General features: G+C 44.2%; 1 protein-coding gene across 2 annotated transcripts in view; it reads right to left on the reverse strand.

Annotated features, from left to right (window-relative positions):
* Positions 1-18,734, reverse strand: part of LOC144495695 (copine-3-like) — a 94,780-nt gene that overhangs the window by 26,422 nt on the left and 49,624 nt on the right. Inside the window, exons 7-11 of one of the 2 annotated variants that reach the window (XM_078216019.1) lie at positions 15,261-15,350; positions 14,609-14,707; positions 7,827-7,859; positions 7,109-7,195; positions 3,630-3,689 (exon numbers count right to left, since the gene is read on the reverse strand). In XM_078216019.1, coding sequence (XP_078072145.1) covers positions 3,630-3,689; positions 7,109-7,195; positions 7,827-7,859; positions 14,609-14,707; positions 15,261-15,350 — 369 coding nt within the window. The remainder of the gene's footprint in view (positions 1-3,629; positions 3,690-7,108; positions 7,196-7,826; positions 7,860-14,608; positions 14,708-15,260; positions 15,351-18,734) is intronic. The other variant, XM_078216020.1, reaches the window with a different exon arrangement.

Here is an 18,734-nt window from a genome sequence, read left to right on the forward strand (position 1 = left end):
GGAGGGGGCTGAAGGGTGGATCAGTAAATTTGCTGATGACACCAAGATTGGTGGAGTAGTGGATGAGGTGGAGGGCTGTTGGAGGCTGCAAAGAGACATAGATAGGATGCAAAGCTGGGCTGAAAAATGGCAAATGGAGTTTAACCCTGATAAATGTGAGGTGATTCATTTTGGTAGGACTAATTTAAATGTGGATTACAGGGTCAAAGGTAGGGTTCTGAAGACTGTGGAGGAACAGAGAGATCTTGGGGTCCATATCCACAGATCTCTAAAGGTTGCCACTCAAGTGGATAGAGCTGTGAAGAAGGCCTATAGTGTGTTAGCTTTTATTAACAGGGGGTTGGAGTTTAAGAGCCGTGGGGTTATGCTGCAACTGTACAAGACCTTGGTGAGACCACATTTGGAATATTGTGTGCAGTTCTGGTCACCTCACTATAAGAAGGATGTGGAAGTGCTGGAAAGAGTGCAGAGGAGATTTACCAGGATGCTGCCTGGTTTGGAGGGTAGGTCTTATGAGGAAAGGTTGAGGGAGCTAGGGCTGTTCTCTCTGGAGCGGAGGAGGCTGAGGGGAGACTTAATAGAGGTTTATAAAATGATGAAGGGGATAGATAGAGTTCAAAGACTTTTTCCTCGGGTGAATGGAGCTATTACAAGGGGGCATAACTATAGGGTTCATGGTGGGAGATATAGGAAGGATATCAGAGGTAGGTTCTTTACGCAGAGAGTGGTTGGGGTGTCGAATGGACTGCCTGCAGTGATAGTGGAGTCAGACACTTTAGGAACATTTAAGCGGTTATTGGATAGGCACATGGAGCGCACCAGGATGATAGGGAGTGGGATAGCTTGATCTTGGTTTCAGATAAAGCTCGGCACAACATCGTGGGCCGAAGGGCCTGTTCTGTGCTGTACTGTTCTATGTTCTATGTTCTAATTTACTGATTCTGTGCTGACTGTATCTCTGAAGATTGCAACAGTGCATCCTGTGGAGGAATCATGATCACTGACAACAACTTGTGGATTTCTACATTTAACTAAATTTCTGTTAGTTTCAAACTGTAAGGATAGACAGGGCATTATGGGGGAGGGGGGATTTCCCATCCCATTTTCGGCTGGCGAGAATGACAGAGGAAGCAGAGAATTGAGGGGAGTCCCAAAACAGCCTTTACCCTGGCAGGATTTCCCCGCTCGATTGTCCCTACCCCTCTACAGTGACATAATAGAATTCCTGCGATGCAATGAAGGAAACCCAATTTGAATACATTTTAATATAATTAGCAGGCATCCACACTGTAACATCCCTCCCCACATAGGAAAGTCCCCCTCCCCTCGGCGGCATGCCATCAGGTCGGTGGGGTTCACAACAAGGTTGTTAAAATGGGGAACTGATGAACAGAACCAGCCAGGGGAACACAGGTACGTGCAGCACTCAGGGGGGTGAGGATCATGCCAGGTGATACCCTGGCACTGCCCCCTGGGGCTAGATTTCCATGTCCACCTGGGGGGGTGTGGGGTTGGAACGTGTTTGTGTCTGCTGGGTTTTGTTGTTTTACATCAGGGTGCCCTTTCTTTCAGGAGCCAAATTTGCTGGTTCATTCGGAGTCTGGCCCACCAACATAACATTGTGGGATCATGCCCGGGCGGTACCTTGGCACTTGTTTCAAAATGTTAAAAAATTCAGCGGGAAAAGCCAGTAGCTTTTCCCGCCAGAGTTGACACTTCTAAAAGGATAGAAAAACTAGACTATGAGAGAAAGTGAGCTAGTAATATAAAGGCAAATATGAGGAAAGATATTTAAATAAGAAAAGAGTAAGCATTGGTCAGGTAGAAAGTGTGTCTGGGAAATTGATAATGGAAAGTAGGGCTATGGCAGATGTATTAAACAGGTATTTTACATCTGTCTTCACTACAGAGGATACAAATAACATTCCTTTTATAGCTGTAAATCAGGAATTGGATAGGAGGGAGGAACTCAGGAAAATTACAATCACCAGGAAAATAGTATGGAGCAAATTGTTGAGTCTCTGTGCTGACAAATCCACAAGTCTGGGTGGGCTTCACCCTAAGGTTTTGAAAGAAGTGGCAATGAGATAGTTAATGCATTCATTTTAATTTTCCAAAATTCCCTAAACTCAGGGAAGGTTCCATTAGATTGGGAGATAGCAAATGTAACTCCTTTATTCAAAAGGAATAGAGACAGAAAGTAGGAAACTACAGGCCAGTTAGCCCAACATCTGTCATCGGAAAAATGTTAGAAGCCATTATTAAAGATGTTATAGCAAGCCACTTGAAAATTCAAGGCAATCAGACAGAGTTAACATGATTTTATGAAAGGAAATCATGTTTAAAACCTATTTGAGCTTTTTGAAAGAGTCACATCTGCTGCAGACTAAATGGAACCGGTGGATGTAGTGGACTTTGATGTGCCACCATACCAAAAGCCTTCTGGAAATCTAAGTTGTTGCAGAAAATTAAGTCCATGGTGTAGGGGTTCAGAGGGATCAGAATGTCCTTGTGCATGAATCACAAAAGACTCGTTTGCAGCTACAGCGAGTAGTTAGGAAAGTTAATAGAATGCTATTGTTTATTGGGGGGGGGCACTAAATACAAAATTAGGGCTTCAGTTTTACAGGGCATTGGCAAGACCACGTCCGAAGCATTGTGTACAGTGTTGTTTCCTTCTTTAAGGGAAGATGTAAATGCATTAGAAACAATTCAGAGAAGGTTTACTAGAATACCACCAGGAATGGGCAAGTTGTCTTATTAAAGGTTGGAGAGGTTAGGTTGGTATCCACGAGAGTTTAGAAAAGTGAGAGATGTTTTGATCAAAACCGTTAAGATCCTGAAGGGTATTGACAGGGTGGATGTGGAGAGGATGTTTCCTCTTGTCAGAGAATCTAGAATTGTTTAAAAATAAGAAGTTGCACATTTAGGACAGAGATGAGGAGAAATGTGTTTCTCTCAGAGAGTTGAGAGTTTCTGGAACTTTCTTATTTAAAAGGTAAAGTGAAGTTTTTGAATATTCTTCCACCAGAGCTAGATAGATTCTTGATTAGCAAATGGGTGAAAGGTTATCTGGGGTAGGCATGAATGTGGGGTTGAATTACAATCAGATCAGCAATGATCTTATTGAATGGCAGAGCAGGTTCAAGGGGTCAAGTGGTCCACTCCTGCTCCTAATTTATCTGTTTGTATGTTTATAATATCACCAGTATGTATAAATATAACTATCGGAATCAGAAAGTCTCATCAAAAGTCAATGGACTTTTGGCTGAATCACCAGATTTTCTGTCCAGGACGATGTCATTTGATTAATCAATATTAATGCAAACTTTGTATTTAGAGCACAGTTTATTCCCTATTTCCATTTTACACCATTGCTTCCAAAAGATAGAATGGAGAGATTATCAATGAGAATTCTGAAAAGAATCAAGGATGAAGGTAAACTCCAAGGATTGAAAGTAATGAGGCCAAATCATTAATTTGTTGCAGAAAATAAATTCATTAATTTCAACTCATTAAAAAAATAGGTTGAGAGTTAAAATAAATCTCTACATCTCTCATTTTCATTCCCAAAAAAGTGCAAACTTCAGCTAATATTTTTGATCAGTTTACATTAACAATTTACTCACAATGAAGTTCATTTGACAGCCACCCATAATATAGTCCAAGAAAGAGTACTCTTTCACAATCTGCAAATTAAACGTTTAGAAGCATGTCAGGTATTTTACTGTGTAACAATATGATCTATACACAATCCATCAATTAATATTCTTACCCAAGTATTAATATGTGCTAGGGGTGGGCAACAAATGCTGATATTGCCTGTTACGCTCATCACCCATGAATTTTTAAAAAACTGTTAAAAAGCAGTTGTTTCAACCAGAGAGAAGTATTGTCAATCTTAATTTTTAATTAAAAAGGGAAACATTAATTGTCTCTGTTGACAAACTGTCCATTGTAGCAGCAACATTGAGAAATAAATAAATTGCAATTATACAATATCTTTCCCACCCTCAGGTATCTCAAAGTATTAACATCTTGCTCCCCATTTTCTACAGAACAGGTCACCCACCAGGAGATGTGACAAACTATACTGTTGAAGATCTCTGTTCTCCAAGATTGACATCTCTACCTGAGATTTCTTTGTACCAATTGCTTTCATTTGATGCCAATTATTCTCAATTGTTATCATATTGTCATCATTTGATATCACTTACATGCATACGCAATCATTTGTCCATCATTCTATCGCATTTATCACAGAACAGACCATTTAGCTATCATTTTCACACTGAACCACACTTGCAATGTCAAATGATAGTTATCACCTGACATCACTGTCTTCAATTGTTGTCCTCCAGTGAACATAACAAAATGTGACTCTATATACAAACACAATTTTCCTAACTCCTAATTGATTATGTATCCAGTGTGTAGGATCACATCCCCCCAACGTTGGGGTGAGGGGGAGAGGGTGAAGGAAGGGGGAGGAATGATGAGAGGGTGGAGAGAGGGGGTAACGACGAGAGGGTGGAGGGGGGGGTAATGACGAGAGGGTGGAGGGAGGGGGGTAATGACGAGAAGGGGGAGGGAGGGGGTAATGACGAGAAGGGGAGGGAGGGGGGTAATGACGAGAAGGGGAGGGAGGGGGTAATGACGAGAAGGTGGAGGGAGGGGGGTAATGACGAGAAGGTGGAGGGAGGGGGGTAATGACGAGAAGGTGGAGGGAGGGGGTAATGACGAGAAGGTGGAGGGAGGGGGGTAATGACGAGAAGGTGGAGAGAGGGGGGTAATGACAAGAAGGTGGAGGGAGGGGGTGTAATGACGAGAAGGTGGAGAGAGGGGGTAATGACGAGAAGGGGGAGGGAGGGGGGTAATGACGAGAAGGTGGAGGGAGGGGGGTAATGACGAGAAGGGGGAGGGGGGTAATGATGAGAAGGGGAGGCGGGGGGGTAATGACAAGAAGGTGGAGAGAGGGGAGTAATGACGAGAAGGGGGAGGGAGGGGGGTAATGACGAGAAGGTGGAGGGAGGGGGGTAATGACGAGACGATGGAGAGAGGGGGGTAATGACGAGAAGGTGGAGGGAGGGGGGTACTGACAAGAAGGTGGAGGGAGGGGGGTAATGACGAGAAGGGGGAGGGGGGTAATGATGAGAAGGGGAGGCGGGGGGGTAATGACAAGAAGATGGAGTGAGGGGAGTAATGACGAGAAGGGGGAGGGAGGGGGGTAATGACGAGAAGGTGGAGGGAGGGGGGTAATGACGAGACGATGGAGAGAGGGGGGTAATGACGAGAAGGTGGAGGGAGGGGGGTACTGACGAGAAGGTGGAGAGAGGGGGGTAATGACGAGAAGGTGGAGGGAGGGGGTAATGACGAGAAGGTGGAGAGAGGGGGGTAATGACGAGAAGGTGGAGAGAGGGGGATAATGACGAGAAGGTGGAGAGAGGGGGGTAATGACGAGAAGAGGGAGGGAGGGGGGTAATGACGAGAAGGTGGAGGGAGGGGGGTACTGACGAGAAGGTGGAGGAAAGAAGTAATGACGGAGAGGGTGGAGGGAGAGGGTAATGACGAGAGGGTAGGGGGGAACAATGAGAAGGTGGAGGGGGAACAATGAGAGAGTGGAGGGGGAGCGACAAGAGGATGGAGGGGGAGCGACAAGAAGGTGATGAGGGGTCTTATTACTTAATACATAATTAATTTCCTTATATTTTTAATCGGTTGCTGAGCGTGTGGAATAGCAGTGAGCATGTTATCAAATTAATTCCAAATTAGAACTACTGATGTCAAATTGTAACTGAGAGCATTGATTACACATGAAAACAAAAATGATGTGAAAATTTCCGGGCAGGGATGTATCTGCCCAATGTACCTCCCACAGCAACATACTGAGAGTGGGAATTTGTTGGTGTTCATAGGCACAAGCCCAATGTACATAATGACATGTAATGGCGGTGTAATATATCATGCCAATGTTGTCTCACTGGCACAAAAATAACTGGCACGGGAGAAAGAATGGGAAATGCACTCAAATTAATGAATCCATTGCAACTGAAGAATATGTAAAAATGTGTGTACAGAGATAACAGTAAAACAAGAGTAATTTTCTTTTTAGTATATTCATCAGAAAGTAAAAATCATAAACCAGGGCACTGGAGTGATTTAAGCTTCAGATGTTTAACAGAACAAGTTGTGACCGGCCTGATGTGGATTGGGCTCTATTTTTCTTACAAACACAAAACTATATTCATGGGATTTTGTAATGGCACTTTTAGTGCCCAACAATGCCATCTTGTTTTGAAAAGCATGTTGCATTTCTGGTTTTTTCTAAGAAAATAGAGCTATTTTCCAGATGAGAGTGGAAGGTCAGTTTAACTGGTCTATTTAATCTGTGTTCTGCCAAATTAAGGTGAGGAAATCAAAGCCAAAATAATAGTCAGTTATGCACTGCAATTTACAACTCATTGCGATGTTCAAGGCAGGGAAAATTACAGTTGAAACTGAAATTACCAGTCAATCCAGGCCCTACTGTGCTTGATTCGTGTCTGCAGAAAATACTGTACTTTTCATAGTACTATAAGTGATCTTCAAAATTTCACACTCTGTCAAACACACTTAGTGTTTGTGAGGAAAAATAAGTATAGACTGGGTGGGGCAAGGAGGGTCACTGAAAATACTTGATAGGGGTGCACTAACCATATTATGGGCAGCACGCTGGTACAGTGGTTAGCACTGCTGCCTCACAGTGCCAGGGACCCAGGCTCAATTCCTGGCTTGGGTCACTGTCTGTGTGGAGTTTGCACGTTCTCCCCATGTCTGTGTGGGTTTCCTCCAGGTGCTCCAGTTTCTTCCCACCATCCAAAGATGTGCAGGTTTGGTGGATTGGCCGTGATAAATTGCCCCATAGTGTGAGGCAGACTAGCTGGGGTAAATGCATAGGGTTATGGGGATAGGGCCAGGGCGGGATTGTGGTCGGTGCAGACTCGATGGGCCGAATGGCCTTCTTCTGCCACTGTAGGCATTCTATGATTAGAGGTGGAACGGTAAAAAATGTCAAACAGATTTAAAAAAACAAATCGATTCTTGGAAATAAAAACTATGAAATACTTACCTGACACAATTTGAAACTCACTATTCCCGAGTTTCTGTATCTTCTCTTTTTTTGCTTCTTCTTTGGATTAATGCACTCAAACTCTGCCTGCAAAAGAGTCACCGTGAGAAATGTTGTACCAGGTCATTATTTTTTATTATTATTTTATTTTTTATTGTCACAAGTAGTCATACATTAACACTGCAATGAAGTTACTGTGAAAATTCTCTGGTCACCACATTCCAGTGCCTGTTCGGGTACACAGAGGGAGAATTTAGCATGGCCAATGTACCTAACGAGCATGTCTTTTGGACTGTGGGAGGAAACCAGAGCACCAGGAGGAAAACCACGCAGACATGTGGAGAAGGTGCAGACTCCGCACAGACAGTGACCCAAGCCGGGAATTGAACCCGGGTCATGAGAAATGGATACAGCACCATCCTGATATTCAATATGAAAACAGAAACATTACTATACACAGAGAATGCAAGGAATGCGATTAGCATCGACTAATCCAACAGAATTTTATTCATGCAGGTTATTTTTATATGTGGAATTACTCCTACATTAAGTTTGCCAAGAATGCGTCAAAGCTTCTTTAGAACCGCAATGGCAGCTCACAGGGAGGTTGCTACGGGTGAAGTGCAATCAGAGACAAGTTCATTCCCAAAATAAGGAGGGCCAGTCATACTTGTGGGGAGTTAATCACACCAGTTGCCTGCTACAGAACGGTATTTACCAGAGGCTTATTTTCAGATTGAATAGCTGTCTTCTTGGCCAGTAACAGTCCCAGTTGCAGAGGAAGTGAAAAGGTGGAGCACCATAGAGAAGGAAAAGAACTGATTCACTATTGGAAATACTTAGATCTGGATTAATTAAACTGTAATTGGCGAGTCCACGCCTATCAAGGGCAGGATTGGATTCTCAAAACCTCTGATCAGAGTCCAAAATTAGAGGACAGCACACTGCTTTTAATGTAACCACCTTCGTGGGCCAATTTCATAGTTTTGTAAACTCTCAGTGGCGTGCTTTGAAATGACTTATGTGACAAGCTATGCTAACTTGGAAAGATTTCTGGCCAATTTAAACATGAATATCTTTTAAATCTGATTTCTACTGGATTACAATTTAAAAACAGCTGGTTACCAAAACATTATTTCAAAGAATACGGTCAGTCTTGTTGAATGTTATTTTACAAAGGACTTGAATTTCCAGGATAGCATTTACGTAGACATTATGATAAGAGTTTTCCCATAGTTTTGGTGATGGGAAATTAAAACCAATATTTCCTGGGCAGATTATTTAGCTTTGCTGACATAGTTTTAAAAAATGTAAAATGGACATAAATGCAGCATTAATTGTAGATAATTTGTGTTGTAACACTAGTGGAGATTTTATGCCCTCCTGCATGTTTGGAATTGGGGAGAGCATTCAATCAGGTGCTTTGTGAGCATCCTGCTGCCTTCCTGTCTCTGCCAGAATTAAGTTTAGAGCGGGTAGGCCTATGGTAGATGGACTTCCTGTCCCGCTGCCAATTGGGGTCCATAAGTGGCCAATTAAAGCCCATTTATGGTCTATCACCATGTGGTGGGCACAATCACTAAACCTGTCTGGGTTGCTTGTAGATCCCTGATTCAAAGATACTCAGTGCCTGAGAGAAGGACCCATCATCAGGAAGGGGAGGAGCGGCTAAGAGCTCCCCCTTGCTGTTGATCTCCCTCCACTCCCCACCATAACACTGTTCCCATCATGAATTACCCCGAGCCTAAGTCACTCCTCTATTCTGCTGTGGGCCTGAAGCCTGCAGCCACTAATATTTGTAATTTTGTGCTTTTCTATTTTCTTTGATATGATTTTGGTTTTATGTCTGTGTTGAATATTTAAAGTTGCTTTGTAAACCTTGTGCAATTGTGCTTTAAGTCAAATACTTAAATCAATAATCAGTAGAGATACTGATAATTAGATATGTTTTCCCAAGATCAAGTCTACATGTTTGTCTTCCCTTTCTAAACTAGAATACTAAAAGTTGTCTTCTATTTAGCAAAAGTTATTTTCTTAATGCATTTGAAGATCCTTGAACTACAAGCCAGGACAATGTCATTTGGTGTGGTCAAATATCATATGGAATCAGGAGTTGGAGTTTCATTCAAGGACATGCAATCTGAGTGATAGCAGATAGGACATACCATCAAAAAATGTGTAAAGATATGTAAACAGTTGAATATTTCGAAGTCTGCAAAGTCTTGCAGTGTCTGTGAGAAGAATTTGAGAGAGACTCGGACTGAAATTTTCCAGCTGTTCCACCGACGGGACCTTCCAGTCCTGCCGATGGTGACCAGCAACCCTCCCTCCATCCCCCCACACCCCACCCCCACCACCACGAATGGTTCCCTGGTGACAGGAAAACTCGTTGACAGTGGCAGAACCTTTCAGCCAATGACAGGCCACCTCTACAAAACACGGCAAGGGGACGTGGGTACAGAAAATCCACCCTCAGTTTACACAGACTTTAGTTTTGAGAAAGCCTCGAAAGGCTGGATTGGAGATAGAGATTCAGTTTAAAGGGAGACTGCTTCCAGGATTCACTGCTGCATCCAGAGTGGAATAATCAACCACTCAAGACTACAGGAGAAAAGGCCAGGGACAGAATGGCTGACCAAAGTGCCCATCATGTAAGGTTACTTGGACACTTGGTGATTTATGAACCAAGGGGAATTTTACCAAATTACGGTCTTGTGGTGGAATGGACTAATTTGGGGGTTAACCAATTTGGGGAGCTGTCTTGTACAGACCAATTTGGGGTTAACATTTGTAGCGTAGGGCAGAATTTTACTGGCACGTCCGCCCGAGGTTTGTATGATCCCGCCCGAGGCCAAGGGAGAATGCTGTTCTCCGAGCCTCACCCGCCCCCAGAATCAGGGTGGGCGTGCCGGTCACATTCTGGCCATAGTGTGTATCTGTAATACAGTGGCCAGAATTTTCAGGCTCCCATGGTGAAAGTGGTTCAGCATTGGCCACGGACATGACCTTCTGGTCCCGCTGAAGTCAGTGGCAATTTCCGTGGCTCATCTGTCCCGCTACCAGGGAACCCACAGCAGAGGCTGGTTTCAGTGGGAAAATTCTACCCAGTATAATACCTAAGTAAAGTTGTCTTCCTTCCATACTTTAAATATACAAACTATTTATTTGTGGCACAAGTAGGCCACAAACTATTAATGTTGTTAATGTTGCAATGAAGTTAATGTTGCAATGAAGTCACTGTGAAAATCCCCTAGTCGCCACACTCCGGTGCCTGTTCGGGTACACTGAGGGAGAATTTAGCATGGCCAATGCACCTAACGAGCATGTCTTTCGGACTGTGGAAGGAAACCGGAGCACCCGGAGGAAACCCATGCAGACACAGGGAGAACGTGCAGACTCCACACAGACAGTGACCCAAGCTGCAAATCAAACCCGGGTCCATGGCACTGTGAGGCAGTAGTGCTAACCATTGTGTCACCGTGCCTTTTAACTGAAGTTTTCTTTCTTATACTTTGTTTTTGGTATTAATCATAATTGTTGTAGTATTCCAATTATAATTATTCAATAAATTTGCAATTTTAACACATTACTTAGCATTGTCTCTCATTCCTGTTACATTCAGAGTATGCCTCCAAACCAAAGTGAGACTTCATTGGGATTCCCACACCCTTACACTGGACCTCTGGTGGCTGTCATTCTTGGCAGCAGCCATGGTTTCCTCATGAGCTAGAGCTGCCAGCCTCCAATTGGCCAGAAACTCTCATCAGGATTTCTGCCCCAGGATTCTTGATCCAGCCTGGAGGTAGCCACTTCTTGAACCGCTGCAGTCCAGCTGGTGAAGGCACATTAACAGCAATTCTATGAAGGGAGTTTTTAAGTGCTTAATTAGGAATGGTGACATAATTCAAAGTCAGGATGATATGTGGCTTGGAGAAAAATGTGCAGGTGGTAGAATTCCATGCAATTGCTGCCCTTGTTCATCTAGCAGAGTTTGAGAGTTTGGAAGGTGCTGCCGAAGGAACCTTGGTGAAATGTTGCAATGCATCTTGTAGTTGGCACACACTGCTGTCAATGGTGGAGGCAGTGAATGTTTAAGGTTGTGGAGTGGCTGATCAAGTGGGCTGCTTTGTCCAGGATGACGTCAAGCTTCTGGAGTGATGCTGTAGCCAAGTGGAGAGTATTCCATCTCACTCGTGTCTTGTAGATGATGGACAGTGTCATGTGAGTGTACCTTTAAGAAACCTTTTAAAATCATGCTTGAGCGATTGGGGGGTGGAGCTAAGCTGTGGCGGTCAGGTGATAGGGTTTTCAGTTTCGTTTGTGGCAGTGTGTGTTTGAAGCATATTAGCAGCATATTAGCAGCAAGCTAACAAGCAGTCTCTTTCTCTCCCTGTTATTTTCTCTTTGTTTGGTTCTGCTTTGAAGAAGCTGTGTTTTGGGAAACAGATTCAACTACAATCTCTTCTGAATTTTTTCACAAGGGATTTTTAGCATTCAACCCAGGAGGTGGGATACCTGTAACAAGTGGACATTAACTTATGCTGTATTGTGTTTATTTGGAGGGTTTTGTGTACTGGATGTTGGCTTTGGTTGGAACACATTAGAGATATTCCTTAAGAGTTATACATTATCGTGGTTGTTGTATTTCTCGTTTGTAATTGTTAAAAGTTCTTGCTAATTGTCTTACTATACATGTCAATAATATTCTTAATTAAACTTTGTTTTTGATAAAAGCTCCTCGTGGGTCAGTTGAATCACACCTGAAGTGAAACCTCTCGTGCTCATCCTAGCCAAATTCAACATAAAACTTTACAGGTCAGGCAAGCTTCATAGAACCCCTTGAAGTATCCAACCTGACTTGTAACAACAGACTTTGTAGAGTTAGGTGACATACTTGCCATAGAATTATCATGTTCTGAGCCTGCTCTTGTAGGCACCGAATTTATATGGCTAGTCCATTTAAATTTCTGAGCAATGTTAACTCCAGATTAAGTGATACTGTGGAACCAATAATTTATTTTTCAGAACTTCCCACCCCCTTACATGCTCCTTCCTTATCACTTGTCTCCCATTGCTAAACTGGGTTACACAATTTTTTCTAAGTGCTTAATTACACTTCTCGTCAGCCTCCTAAGACACTGTACATAGAGAATCAAGATCACGTTGAGGGTGGGGGGGGTGGGGGGTGTGGGGAGGGGGGTGGGGAGTGTGGGGGGTGTGGGGAGGGGGATGGGGGGGGTGGGGGGGGGTGGTGGGGGTGGGGAGTTGGGGGGGGGGTTGGGGAGGGGGTTGGGGGGGGCGTTGGGGGGGGCGTTGGGGGGGGGGTTGGGGGGGGGGAGTTGGGGGGGGGGGAGTTGGGGGGGGGTTGGGGGGGGGGTTGGGGGGGGGTTGGGGGGGGGGGTTGGGGGGGGGGGTTGGGGGGGGGGGTTGGGGGGGGTTGGGGGGGGGTTGGGGGGGGGTTGGGGGGGGGGTTGGGGGGGGTTGGGGGGGGGTTGGGGGGGGGTTGGGGGGGGGTTGGGGGGGGGTTGGGGGGGGTTGGGGGGGGGGGTTGGGGGGGGAGTTGGGGGGGGTTGAGGGGGAGTTGGGGGGGAGTTGGGGGGGGGTTGGGGAGGGGGGTTGGGGGGGTTTGAGGGGGTTGGGGGGGGGTTGGGGGGGTTGGGGGGGGGGTTGGGGGGGGTTGGGGGGGGGGTTGGGGGGGGGTTGGGGGGGGGGATGGGGGGGGGGATGGGGGGGGATGGGGGGGGGATGGGGGGGGGATGGGGGGGGGATGGGGGGGGGAGATGGGGGGGGGGGATGGGGGGGGGGATGGGGGGGGGGGGATGGGGGGGGTTTGGGGTGGTTGGGGGGGGTTGGGGGGGGGTTGGGGGGCGTTGGGGGGGGGTTGGGGGGGGGGTTGGGGGGGGGTTGGGGGGGGGTTGGGGGGGGGTTGGGGGGGGGGTTGGGGGGGGGGTTGGGGGGGGGGTTGGGGGGGGGGTTGGGGGGGGGGTTGGGGGGGGGGTTGGGGGGGGGGTTGGGGGGGGGGGGGTTGGGGGTTGGGGGGTGGGTTGGGGGGGGGTTGGGGGGGGGTTGGGGGGGGTGTTGGGGGGGGGTTGGGGGGGGGTTGGGGGGGGGGTTGGGGGGGGGGGTTGGGGGGGGGGGTTGGGGGGGGGGGTTGGGGGGGGGGGTTGGGGGGGGGGTTGGGGGGGGGGTTGGGGGGGGGGGTTGGGGGGGGGGGGTTGGGGGGGGGGGGTTGGGGGGGGGGGTTGGGGGGGAGGGTTGGGGGGGAGGGTTGGGGGGGAGGGTTGGGGGGGAGGGTTGGGGGGGAGGGTTGGGGGGGAGGGTTGGGGGGGAGGGTTGGGGGGGAGATTTACCTGTTTAAGAACATTGCTAATAATTTTAAATAAATAAACAGTTGCCTTCCAAATAATAGATTTATAGAATTGACTGCTAAGGACAACTTTCCTTCCACCATCAGCTAGAATTTCATTTCAATTCCTCCCACAGTTGCTTGGCTCCCTCAGAAAATTAGTAACTTTCTTCCCATAGAATCACTGCAGTGCAGAAGGAAGCCATTCGTCCCATCAAGTCTGTGTCGACTCTGCGAACGAGCATCTTACCCAAACCCACAGCACCCAGTGCCTTGTTTTATACCCTGTCAAATTTTCTTTTTCATTGAAGTCCATAGGAAGGAAAAGTAGACAGGGTGAATGGCAGGCTGCCAATTTACTATTGTCCAATTTTGCATTACTGCCAAAGTTAAATTTTACCTGCCTTGGCTGTCTCTTCTTGTGCCCTGCCAAACAAACACTCCAACGTTCACTACTGCTAGGCACAGACCCTGTAGCCTACTGCCAAGTTACCTTAAATCAGAAAACATTCCCTATCACCTTCATTTGTATCCTAGGCTCTAAAACTTAAACACAAATATATCACTACTATATTCTGTATTAAAAATACATTGATTTGTTCACTCACTATAAATGAATGGTCCTGATAATTCATGCTGCATTTTACAGCATGAAGCCAAGGTTGGAATCTTGTGCTCTCTGGCGAGAAGCTTGGAGGCTGCACCCCTCATTCCTCTGACTTGAGCTTACTAATTATTTCTCACTTCACCAATATGCTGGGAATCTTTTTGGAAAGCCCTTGGCCGTACTTTCCCTTTCCCGTGCTGCTTTTCTGATTCATCATGTGACATGATACCACCTAACAACCAGAATGTTCCCAACACAAAAAAAAGTGAAGTGAAATAAATGCAAATACAAAGTACAAGTCATTTTGGATTGTCTCGCCCACTTTCTCACAGCTAGCTGAAAGGATGACATTAGCAAAGGCCGAGAATCAAAGCACCTCACCAACCTGTCGGATGGTGCAGAATGGAGACTTAATGGAGAAATGATAAAAGAAAAATTACGCCCTAATCTAAGACAACTTGCTGCAATTTTTTTTTAAATAAAGCAGAATAGCTGAATGTTTCTGTAGTATTAAACAGGAGAATTATAAAGAAAAATGCAAACTTACTGGTGAACTATGCGATGCCATTTGCAACATCTGCATATTTGTTTCAAATGTTCCTATTAGATCATGTGATCCATCGTTGTCATAATCGTAGCAGGTTACCTGAAAAAGAGATGTTCATTAAATAGGCTGAAGATTATAGAAAATAACGTAGAGGAGTTTATAGTACCTTGCTATTTCCCAAAGTACCCAATATTTCAGTATGTGACCTTTACAAATAATTATGTGGATGTAACAAATGCGATAGAGAAGCAGCAATAATAATGCAAGTAAATACGATGCTTAACAAAAGCAGCAGTGAACATGTTCAACAGGTTTAAAATTAGACAATTAGTTTGCTCATTTGCTTATAGACAATCATGGGCTACAAGGTTATTTTCTTCAAGTATCAGATTGTTAAGGCAGTTTGATAACTGAAAACAGGAAGGAGAGCATGTGAAAAGAGAGAATGAAAGATCAAAAAAAGGGAGAGCATGAGGATAAGTTGGAGAGTTTACACTTTAAACCATATTTTCAATATTTGTTCAGTCTCGCAACTCCTCAATTACTAATATCAATACAAATTTTCAACAGACTCTTTGATTAGTAATCTTTTCAACAAGCGAAATGCTAAGTAAATATTTCTTAGCTATCCAGTAATAAAAATGAGAAATACCTTGATTGGTTTCTGCAAGTCACTATTGCACAGTGACTGCAAAGGAATTTTATATGGTTTCCAAGTGGGGTTTAAATTCCTTTTAATGACCTGAAAATAAGTAAATGCATTATCTGAAGTACCACAAAAGTATTTGTTGTTCAATATCTTTTGTCATAACAACTGCGCTGAAGTATAGTTCAGGAAATGCATGCTATGAGTATAGGAACTGGAAATGTCACATTTGTTTAAGGATGTGATTGAAGATAGATAAATATATACACATTGTATGTATACACCATTTGTTTGTTGGTCGGACAGCAAGGAAAGAATCCCGTTATGGAATAAATGTCTTGGAACTACTTTATTCCATTATTGGGCTTAATGATACTCAGTAGAAACTAATTTGCTCAGTGCTAGTTCAAGCACCTAATTTTCAAAGTCCAAAGACATATGTGCTACTGTCTTTGGACCTCGAAAATTAGGTACTTAACTAGCACTGATGAACAATAACTGTGTTCTCCTAACTAACTTCCCATCCTCCTTACTCCATAAACTGCAGGTCATCTTAGACTCTGCTCACACTTTTTTTTATCTCATACCACTTAAACATCACCCTAGTATTCAGTGAAGACCTTGATTCATAATCACCACCCTCAAACTTAAAACTCTCATCCTCCCATCTAAATCCCTTCATGTCCATTTAATGTAATCAATTTCAGTCTTACAACCCTTTGGGAGCTCTATGTCCTTCTGGCCCTGGCCTTATTCTTCCTCCCATTCCCTTCATCCCACCACAAGCAGTTGACTCTTCAACTACGTAGGTCCTACAAGCTAGAAATTCCTCTCTAAAGCATTGTCTCTTTCGACTGTTCTTTGCTCCTTTAAGGCCCTCGTCCAAATTCATCTCCTTGACCAACTTTTAGTCAACCCTCCTAATCCTGTTGACTCAACATCCATGTCTATCTGATTATACCTCTACAAAACACCAAGGGACACTTCTCCACAATTAAGGGAGCTACATAATTCCACATTATTTTTGTAGGATGAGCTTATTTATGTTAATATTCCAGAGAAATGTTGAGGGAATGCTACATTGTCGAAGTTTAGAATGCAAATTTTAAAAACCTGCAGCACAACATAACTAATTGTCCTTTCCTTCTCACTGCGTACATGGCAAAGGATGAAAGCACCGATGTTTGGCCATGCAAAAGTGTTCAAATACCACAGAAACAATATGGAATATAGTCAAGTTCTAGAAATCTTTAGGCCAACTGTCACTTATTTTTTGCCTGGTACTTCTTTTCTGGTACCAACATAATAAACTAACTCAAATTAATTTAGGGAGTGAGCATTACTTGGTAGAAAACTAATGCATCAGAGGACACAGGATTCTTGCATTCTAGTTGTTGGTTTGGAAAGCGGCATTTCCATTATCGGAGACCTGAGTCAGCAGTTAATTACTTCTATGCTTCTGAGCATAAGCTGTTTGCCAAGGGAAAAGCACGTAGTACAGATAATCTAAACCCAGCAATGTATATGAATCAGGAAGGGAAGAGTGCACTTCAGAGGCTGAACCTAATAGCTGCGATGGTGACCTTGAAAATCATTGGCCTGGATTGGCCATTTTCAGAAGCCCAAAGCAATTCTATGCCCATCAGGCAATTAAATATTCAACTTCGAGACTCACACCCTTTAAGGGCAAACATCCTACCTCCAAGAGCTAACAATTAATCTGGGGCTGGTTGCACTTCAGTCCCAGCAGCGCCACCAGGAGTGTTGGCCACAGCTGGTACTGCAATCAGCTCAGACAAGCAACAATGTTGGAGGCCCAGAATGTAGGCAAGTGTGTTGGGCTTGCCAGGGCTAGCCTGACTGCAGGAGAGGAATGGGGGGGGAGGGAAGTCATTCTTGAGGAAAGGGAGAGGCCCTCCATGTGTCACAGTGGCAAATAAGGAAAATTCTGATAGGGAACCTAAAATGTGAATTGCTAATTACCATTAATGGGCACACGTAATTAGAAACATCAATTTGATATAAAAAGTTAGAGACATGGCTGCTGTGCTGAATGGTTAATAGTGTGCCTAGGGTAATCAAGAAAACCTCAAGCCATTGGGAATTGAGAAGCAGCCTCCTGCTTTTCCAGAAATTTGAAGATGGTCCAAGGTCATTCTCAGAATTGATAATGTGTTTTCTTGAGAATACAACACAAAATGACAGTCAGTTACAAGCTCAGCTGAACTCTATCTTCAAAAAGATGAGGGAACACAATCAATAGGTCAGCCATCTTTGGACATAGGTTGCATCTTAGCTTAGTTTGGTATCCCTATAACTGAAACAGAGGCATGTCAAAATCCAAGATAATTAGTGTTATCTTTTTTAAAAAATCAATTTTTGTTTAATTATCTAATAACCTTGCTAACTACGGTGGATTCTGGTGGTAACTTTAGTTACCACCCATAATCGTTATGTATAAACTAATCTATAATTAGTTTTAATTAAAAAAAGATTATTGAAATATACAAGTTGTAATCACAAATCTATGTTCTGAAGAGCCCACATATATAATATTATGCTAGAAATGTTAGGATTCTAAGAGCTGATATTTGGAAATATCACAATAATTCTGCTTTAAAACATCTCCATGCATGTTCTGTCCTCAGTTAACTTTGTTAAATTGGAGACTCCTGGGGTAGAGGATCTTTTATTGGAGGACTGAGACTATGTTCCTTCAAGACTTGAAAATGTATTTCAATTGAGATTCTAAACTAGCAATAAGTTCAAGGGAACAGATTTACTTTCTAGGGCTGGGTGGCAGTGGGGTGGGGGGTTAGCAAAAATAATAGAACCATTAACAAGGAGAATCCCCATCTCCAAGCCATCAAGGAGGCCATCAGCTTTTATTGGGCAACCTCCCATATAGCCATCCTGGATGTTGGTAAAATACCAGCTGCTATCATGGGATGAGGCCATTAATCATAGAATCAGAAAATGTTTACAGCACCAGGGGGCTACTAGGCCATTCATATCTGTGTTGTTTCTCTGCGCGAGCAATTCATCTAGTGTCAACCTCCCGTCTTTTCTCCATAATCCTGAAATGTTTTCCTCTTGAGAAAATGATCCAGTTATTTCAAAGCCATAATCGAAAGCCTCCACCACACTCTCGGGCATGCATTTGAAATCCCAACCAACCATTCATTGTGTAAAAGAAGATTTTCCTCATGTCGCCATTGCTTCTTTTGCCAATTACTTTATGTCTGTGTCCTCTGGTTTTCAATCCTTGCATGATTGGAAACAGTTTCTCCCTATCTACTCTGTCCAGACCTCATAATTTTGAATACCTCTATCAAATCTCCATTTAATCGACTCTTCCCTAAGAACAGCAACCCAAGCTTCTCCAATCTATCCAGCAACTGGGGTTCCTTATCACTGGTACCAATCTTGTGAATCCCTTCTGGATCCAATGCCTTTATTTCCTTCTTAAAGTGTGGTTCT

The sequence above is a fragment of the Mustelus asterias genome, chromosome 7 (assembly GCF_964213995.1).
Source record: "Mustelus asterias chromosome 7, sMusAst1.hap1.1, whole genome shotgun sequence".
In the NCBI taxonomy this organism is placed as follows: Eukaryota; Metazoa; Chordata; class Chondrichthyes; order Carcharhiniformes; family Triakidae; genus Mustelus; species Mustelus asterias.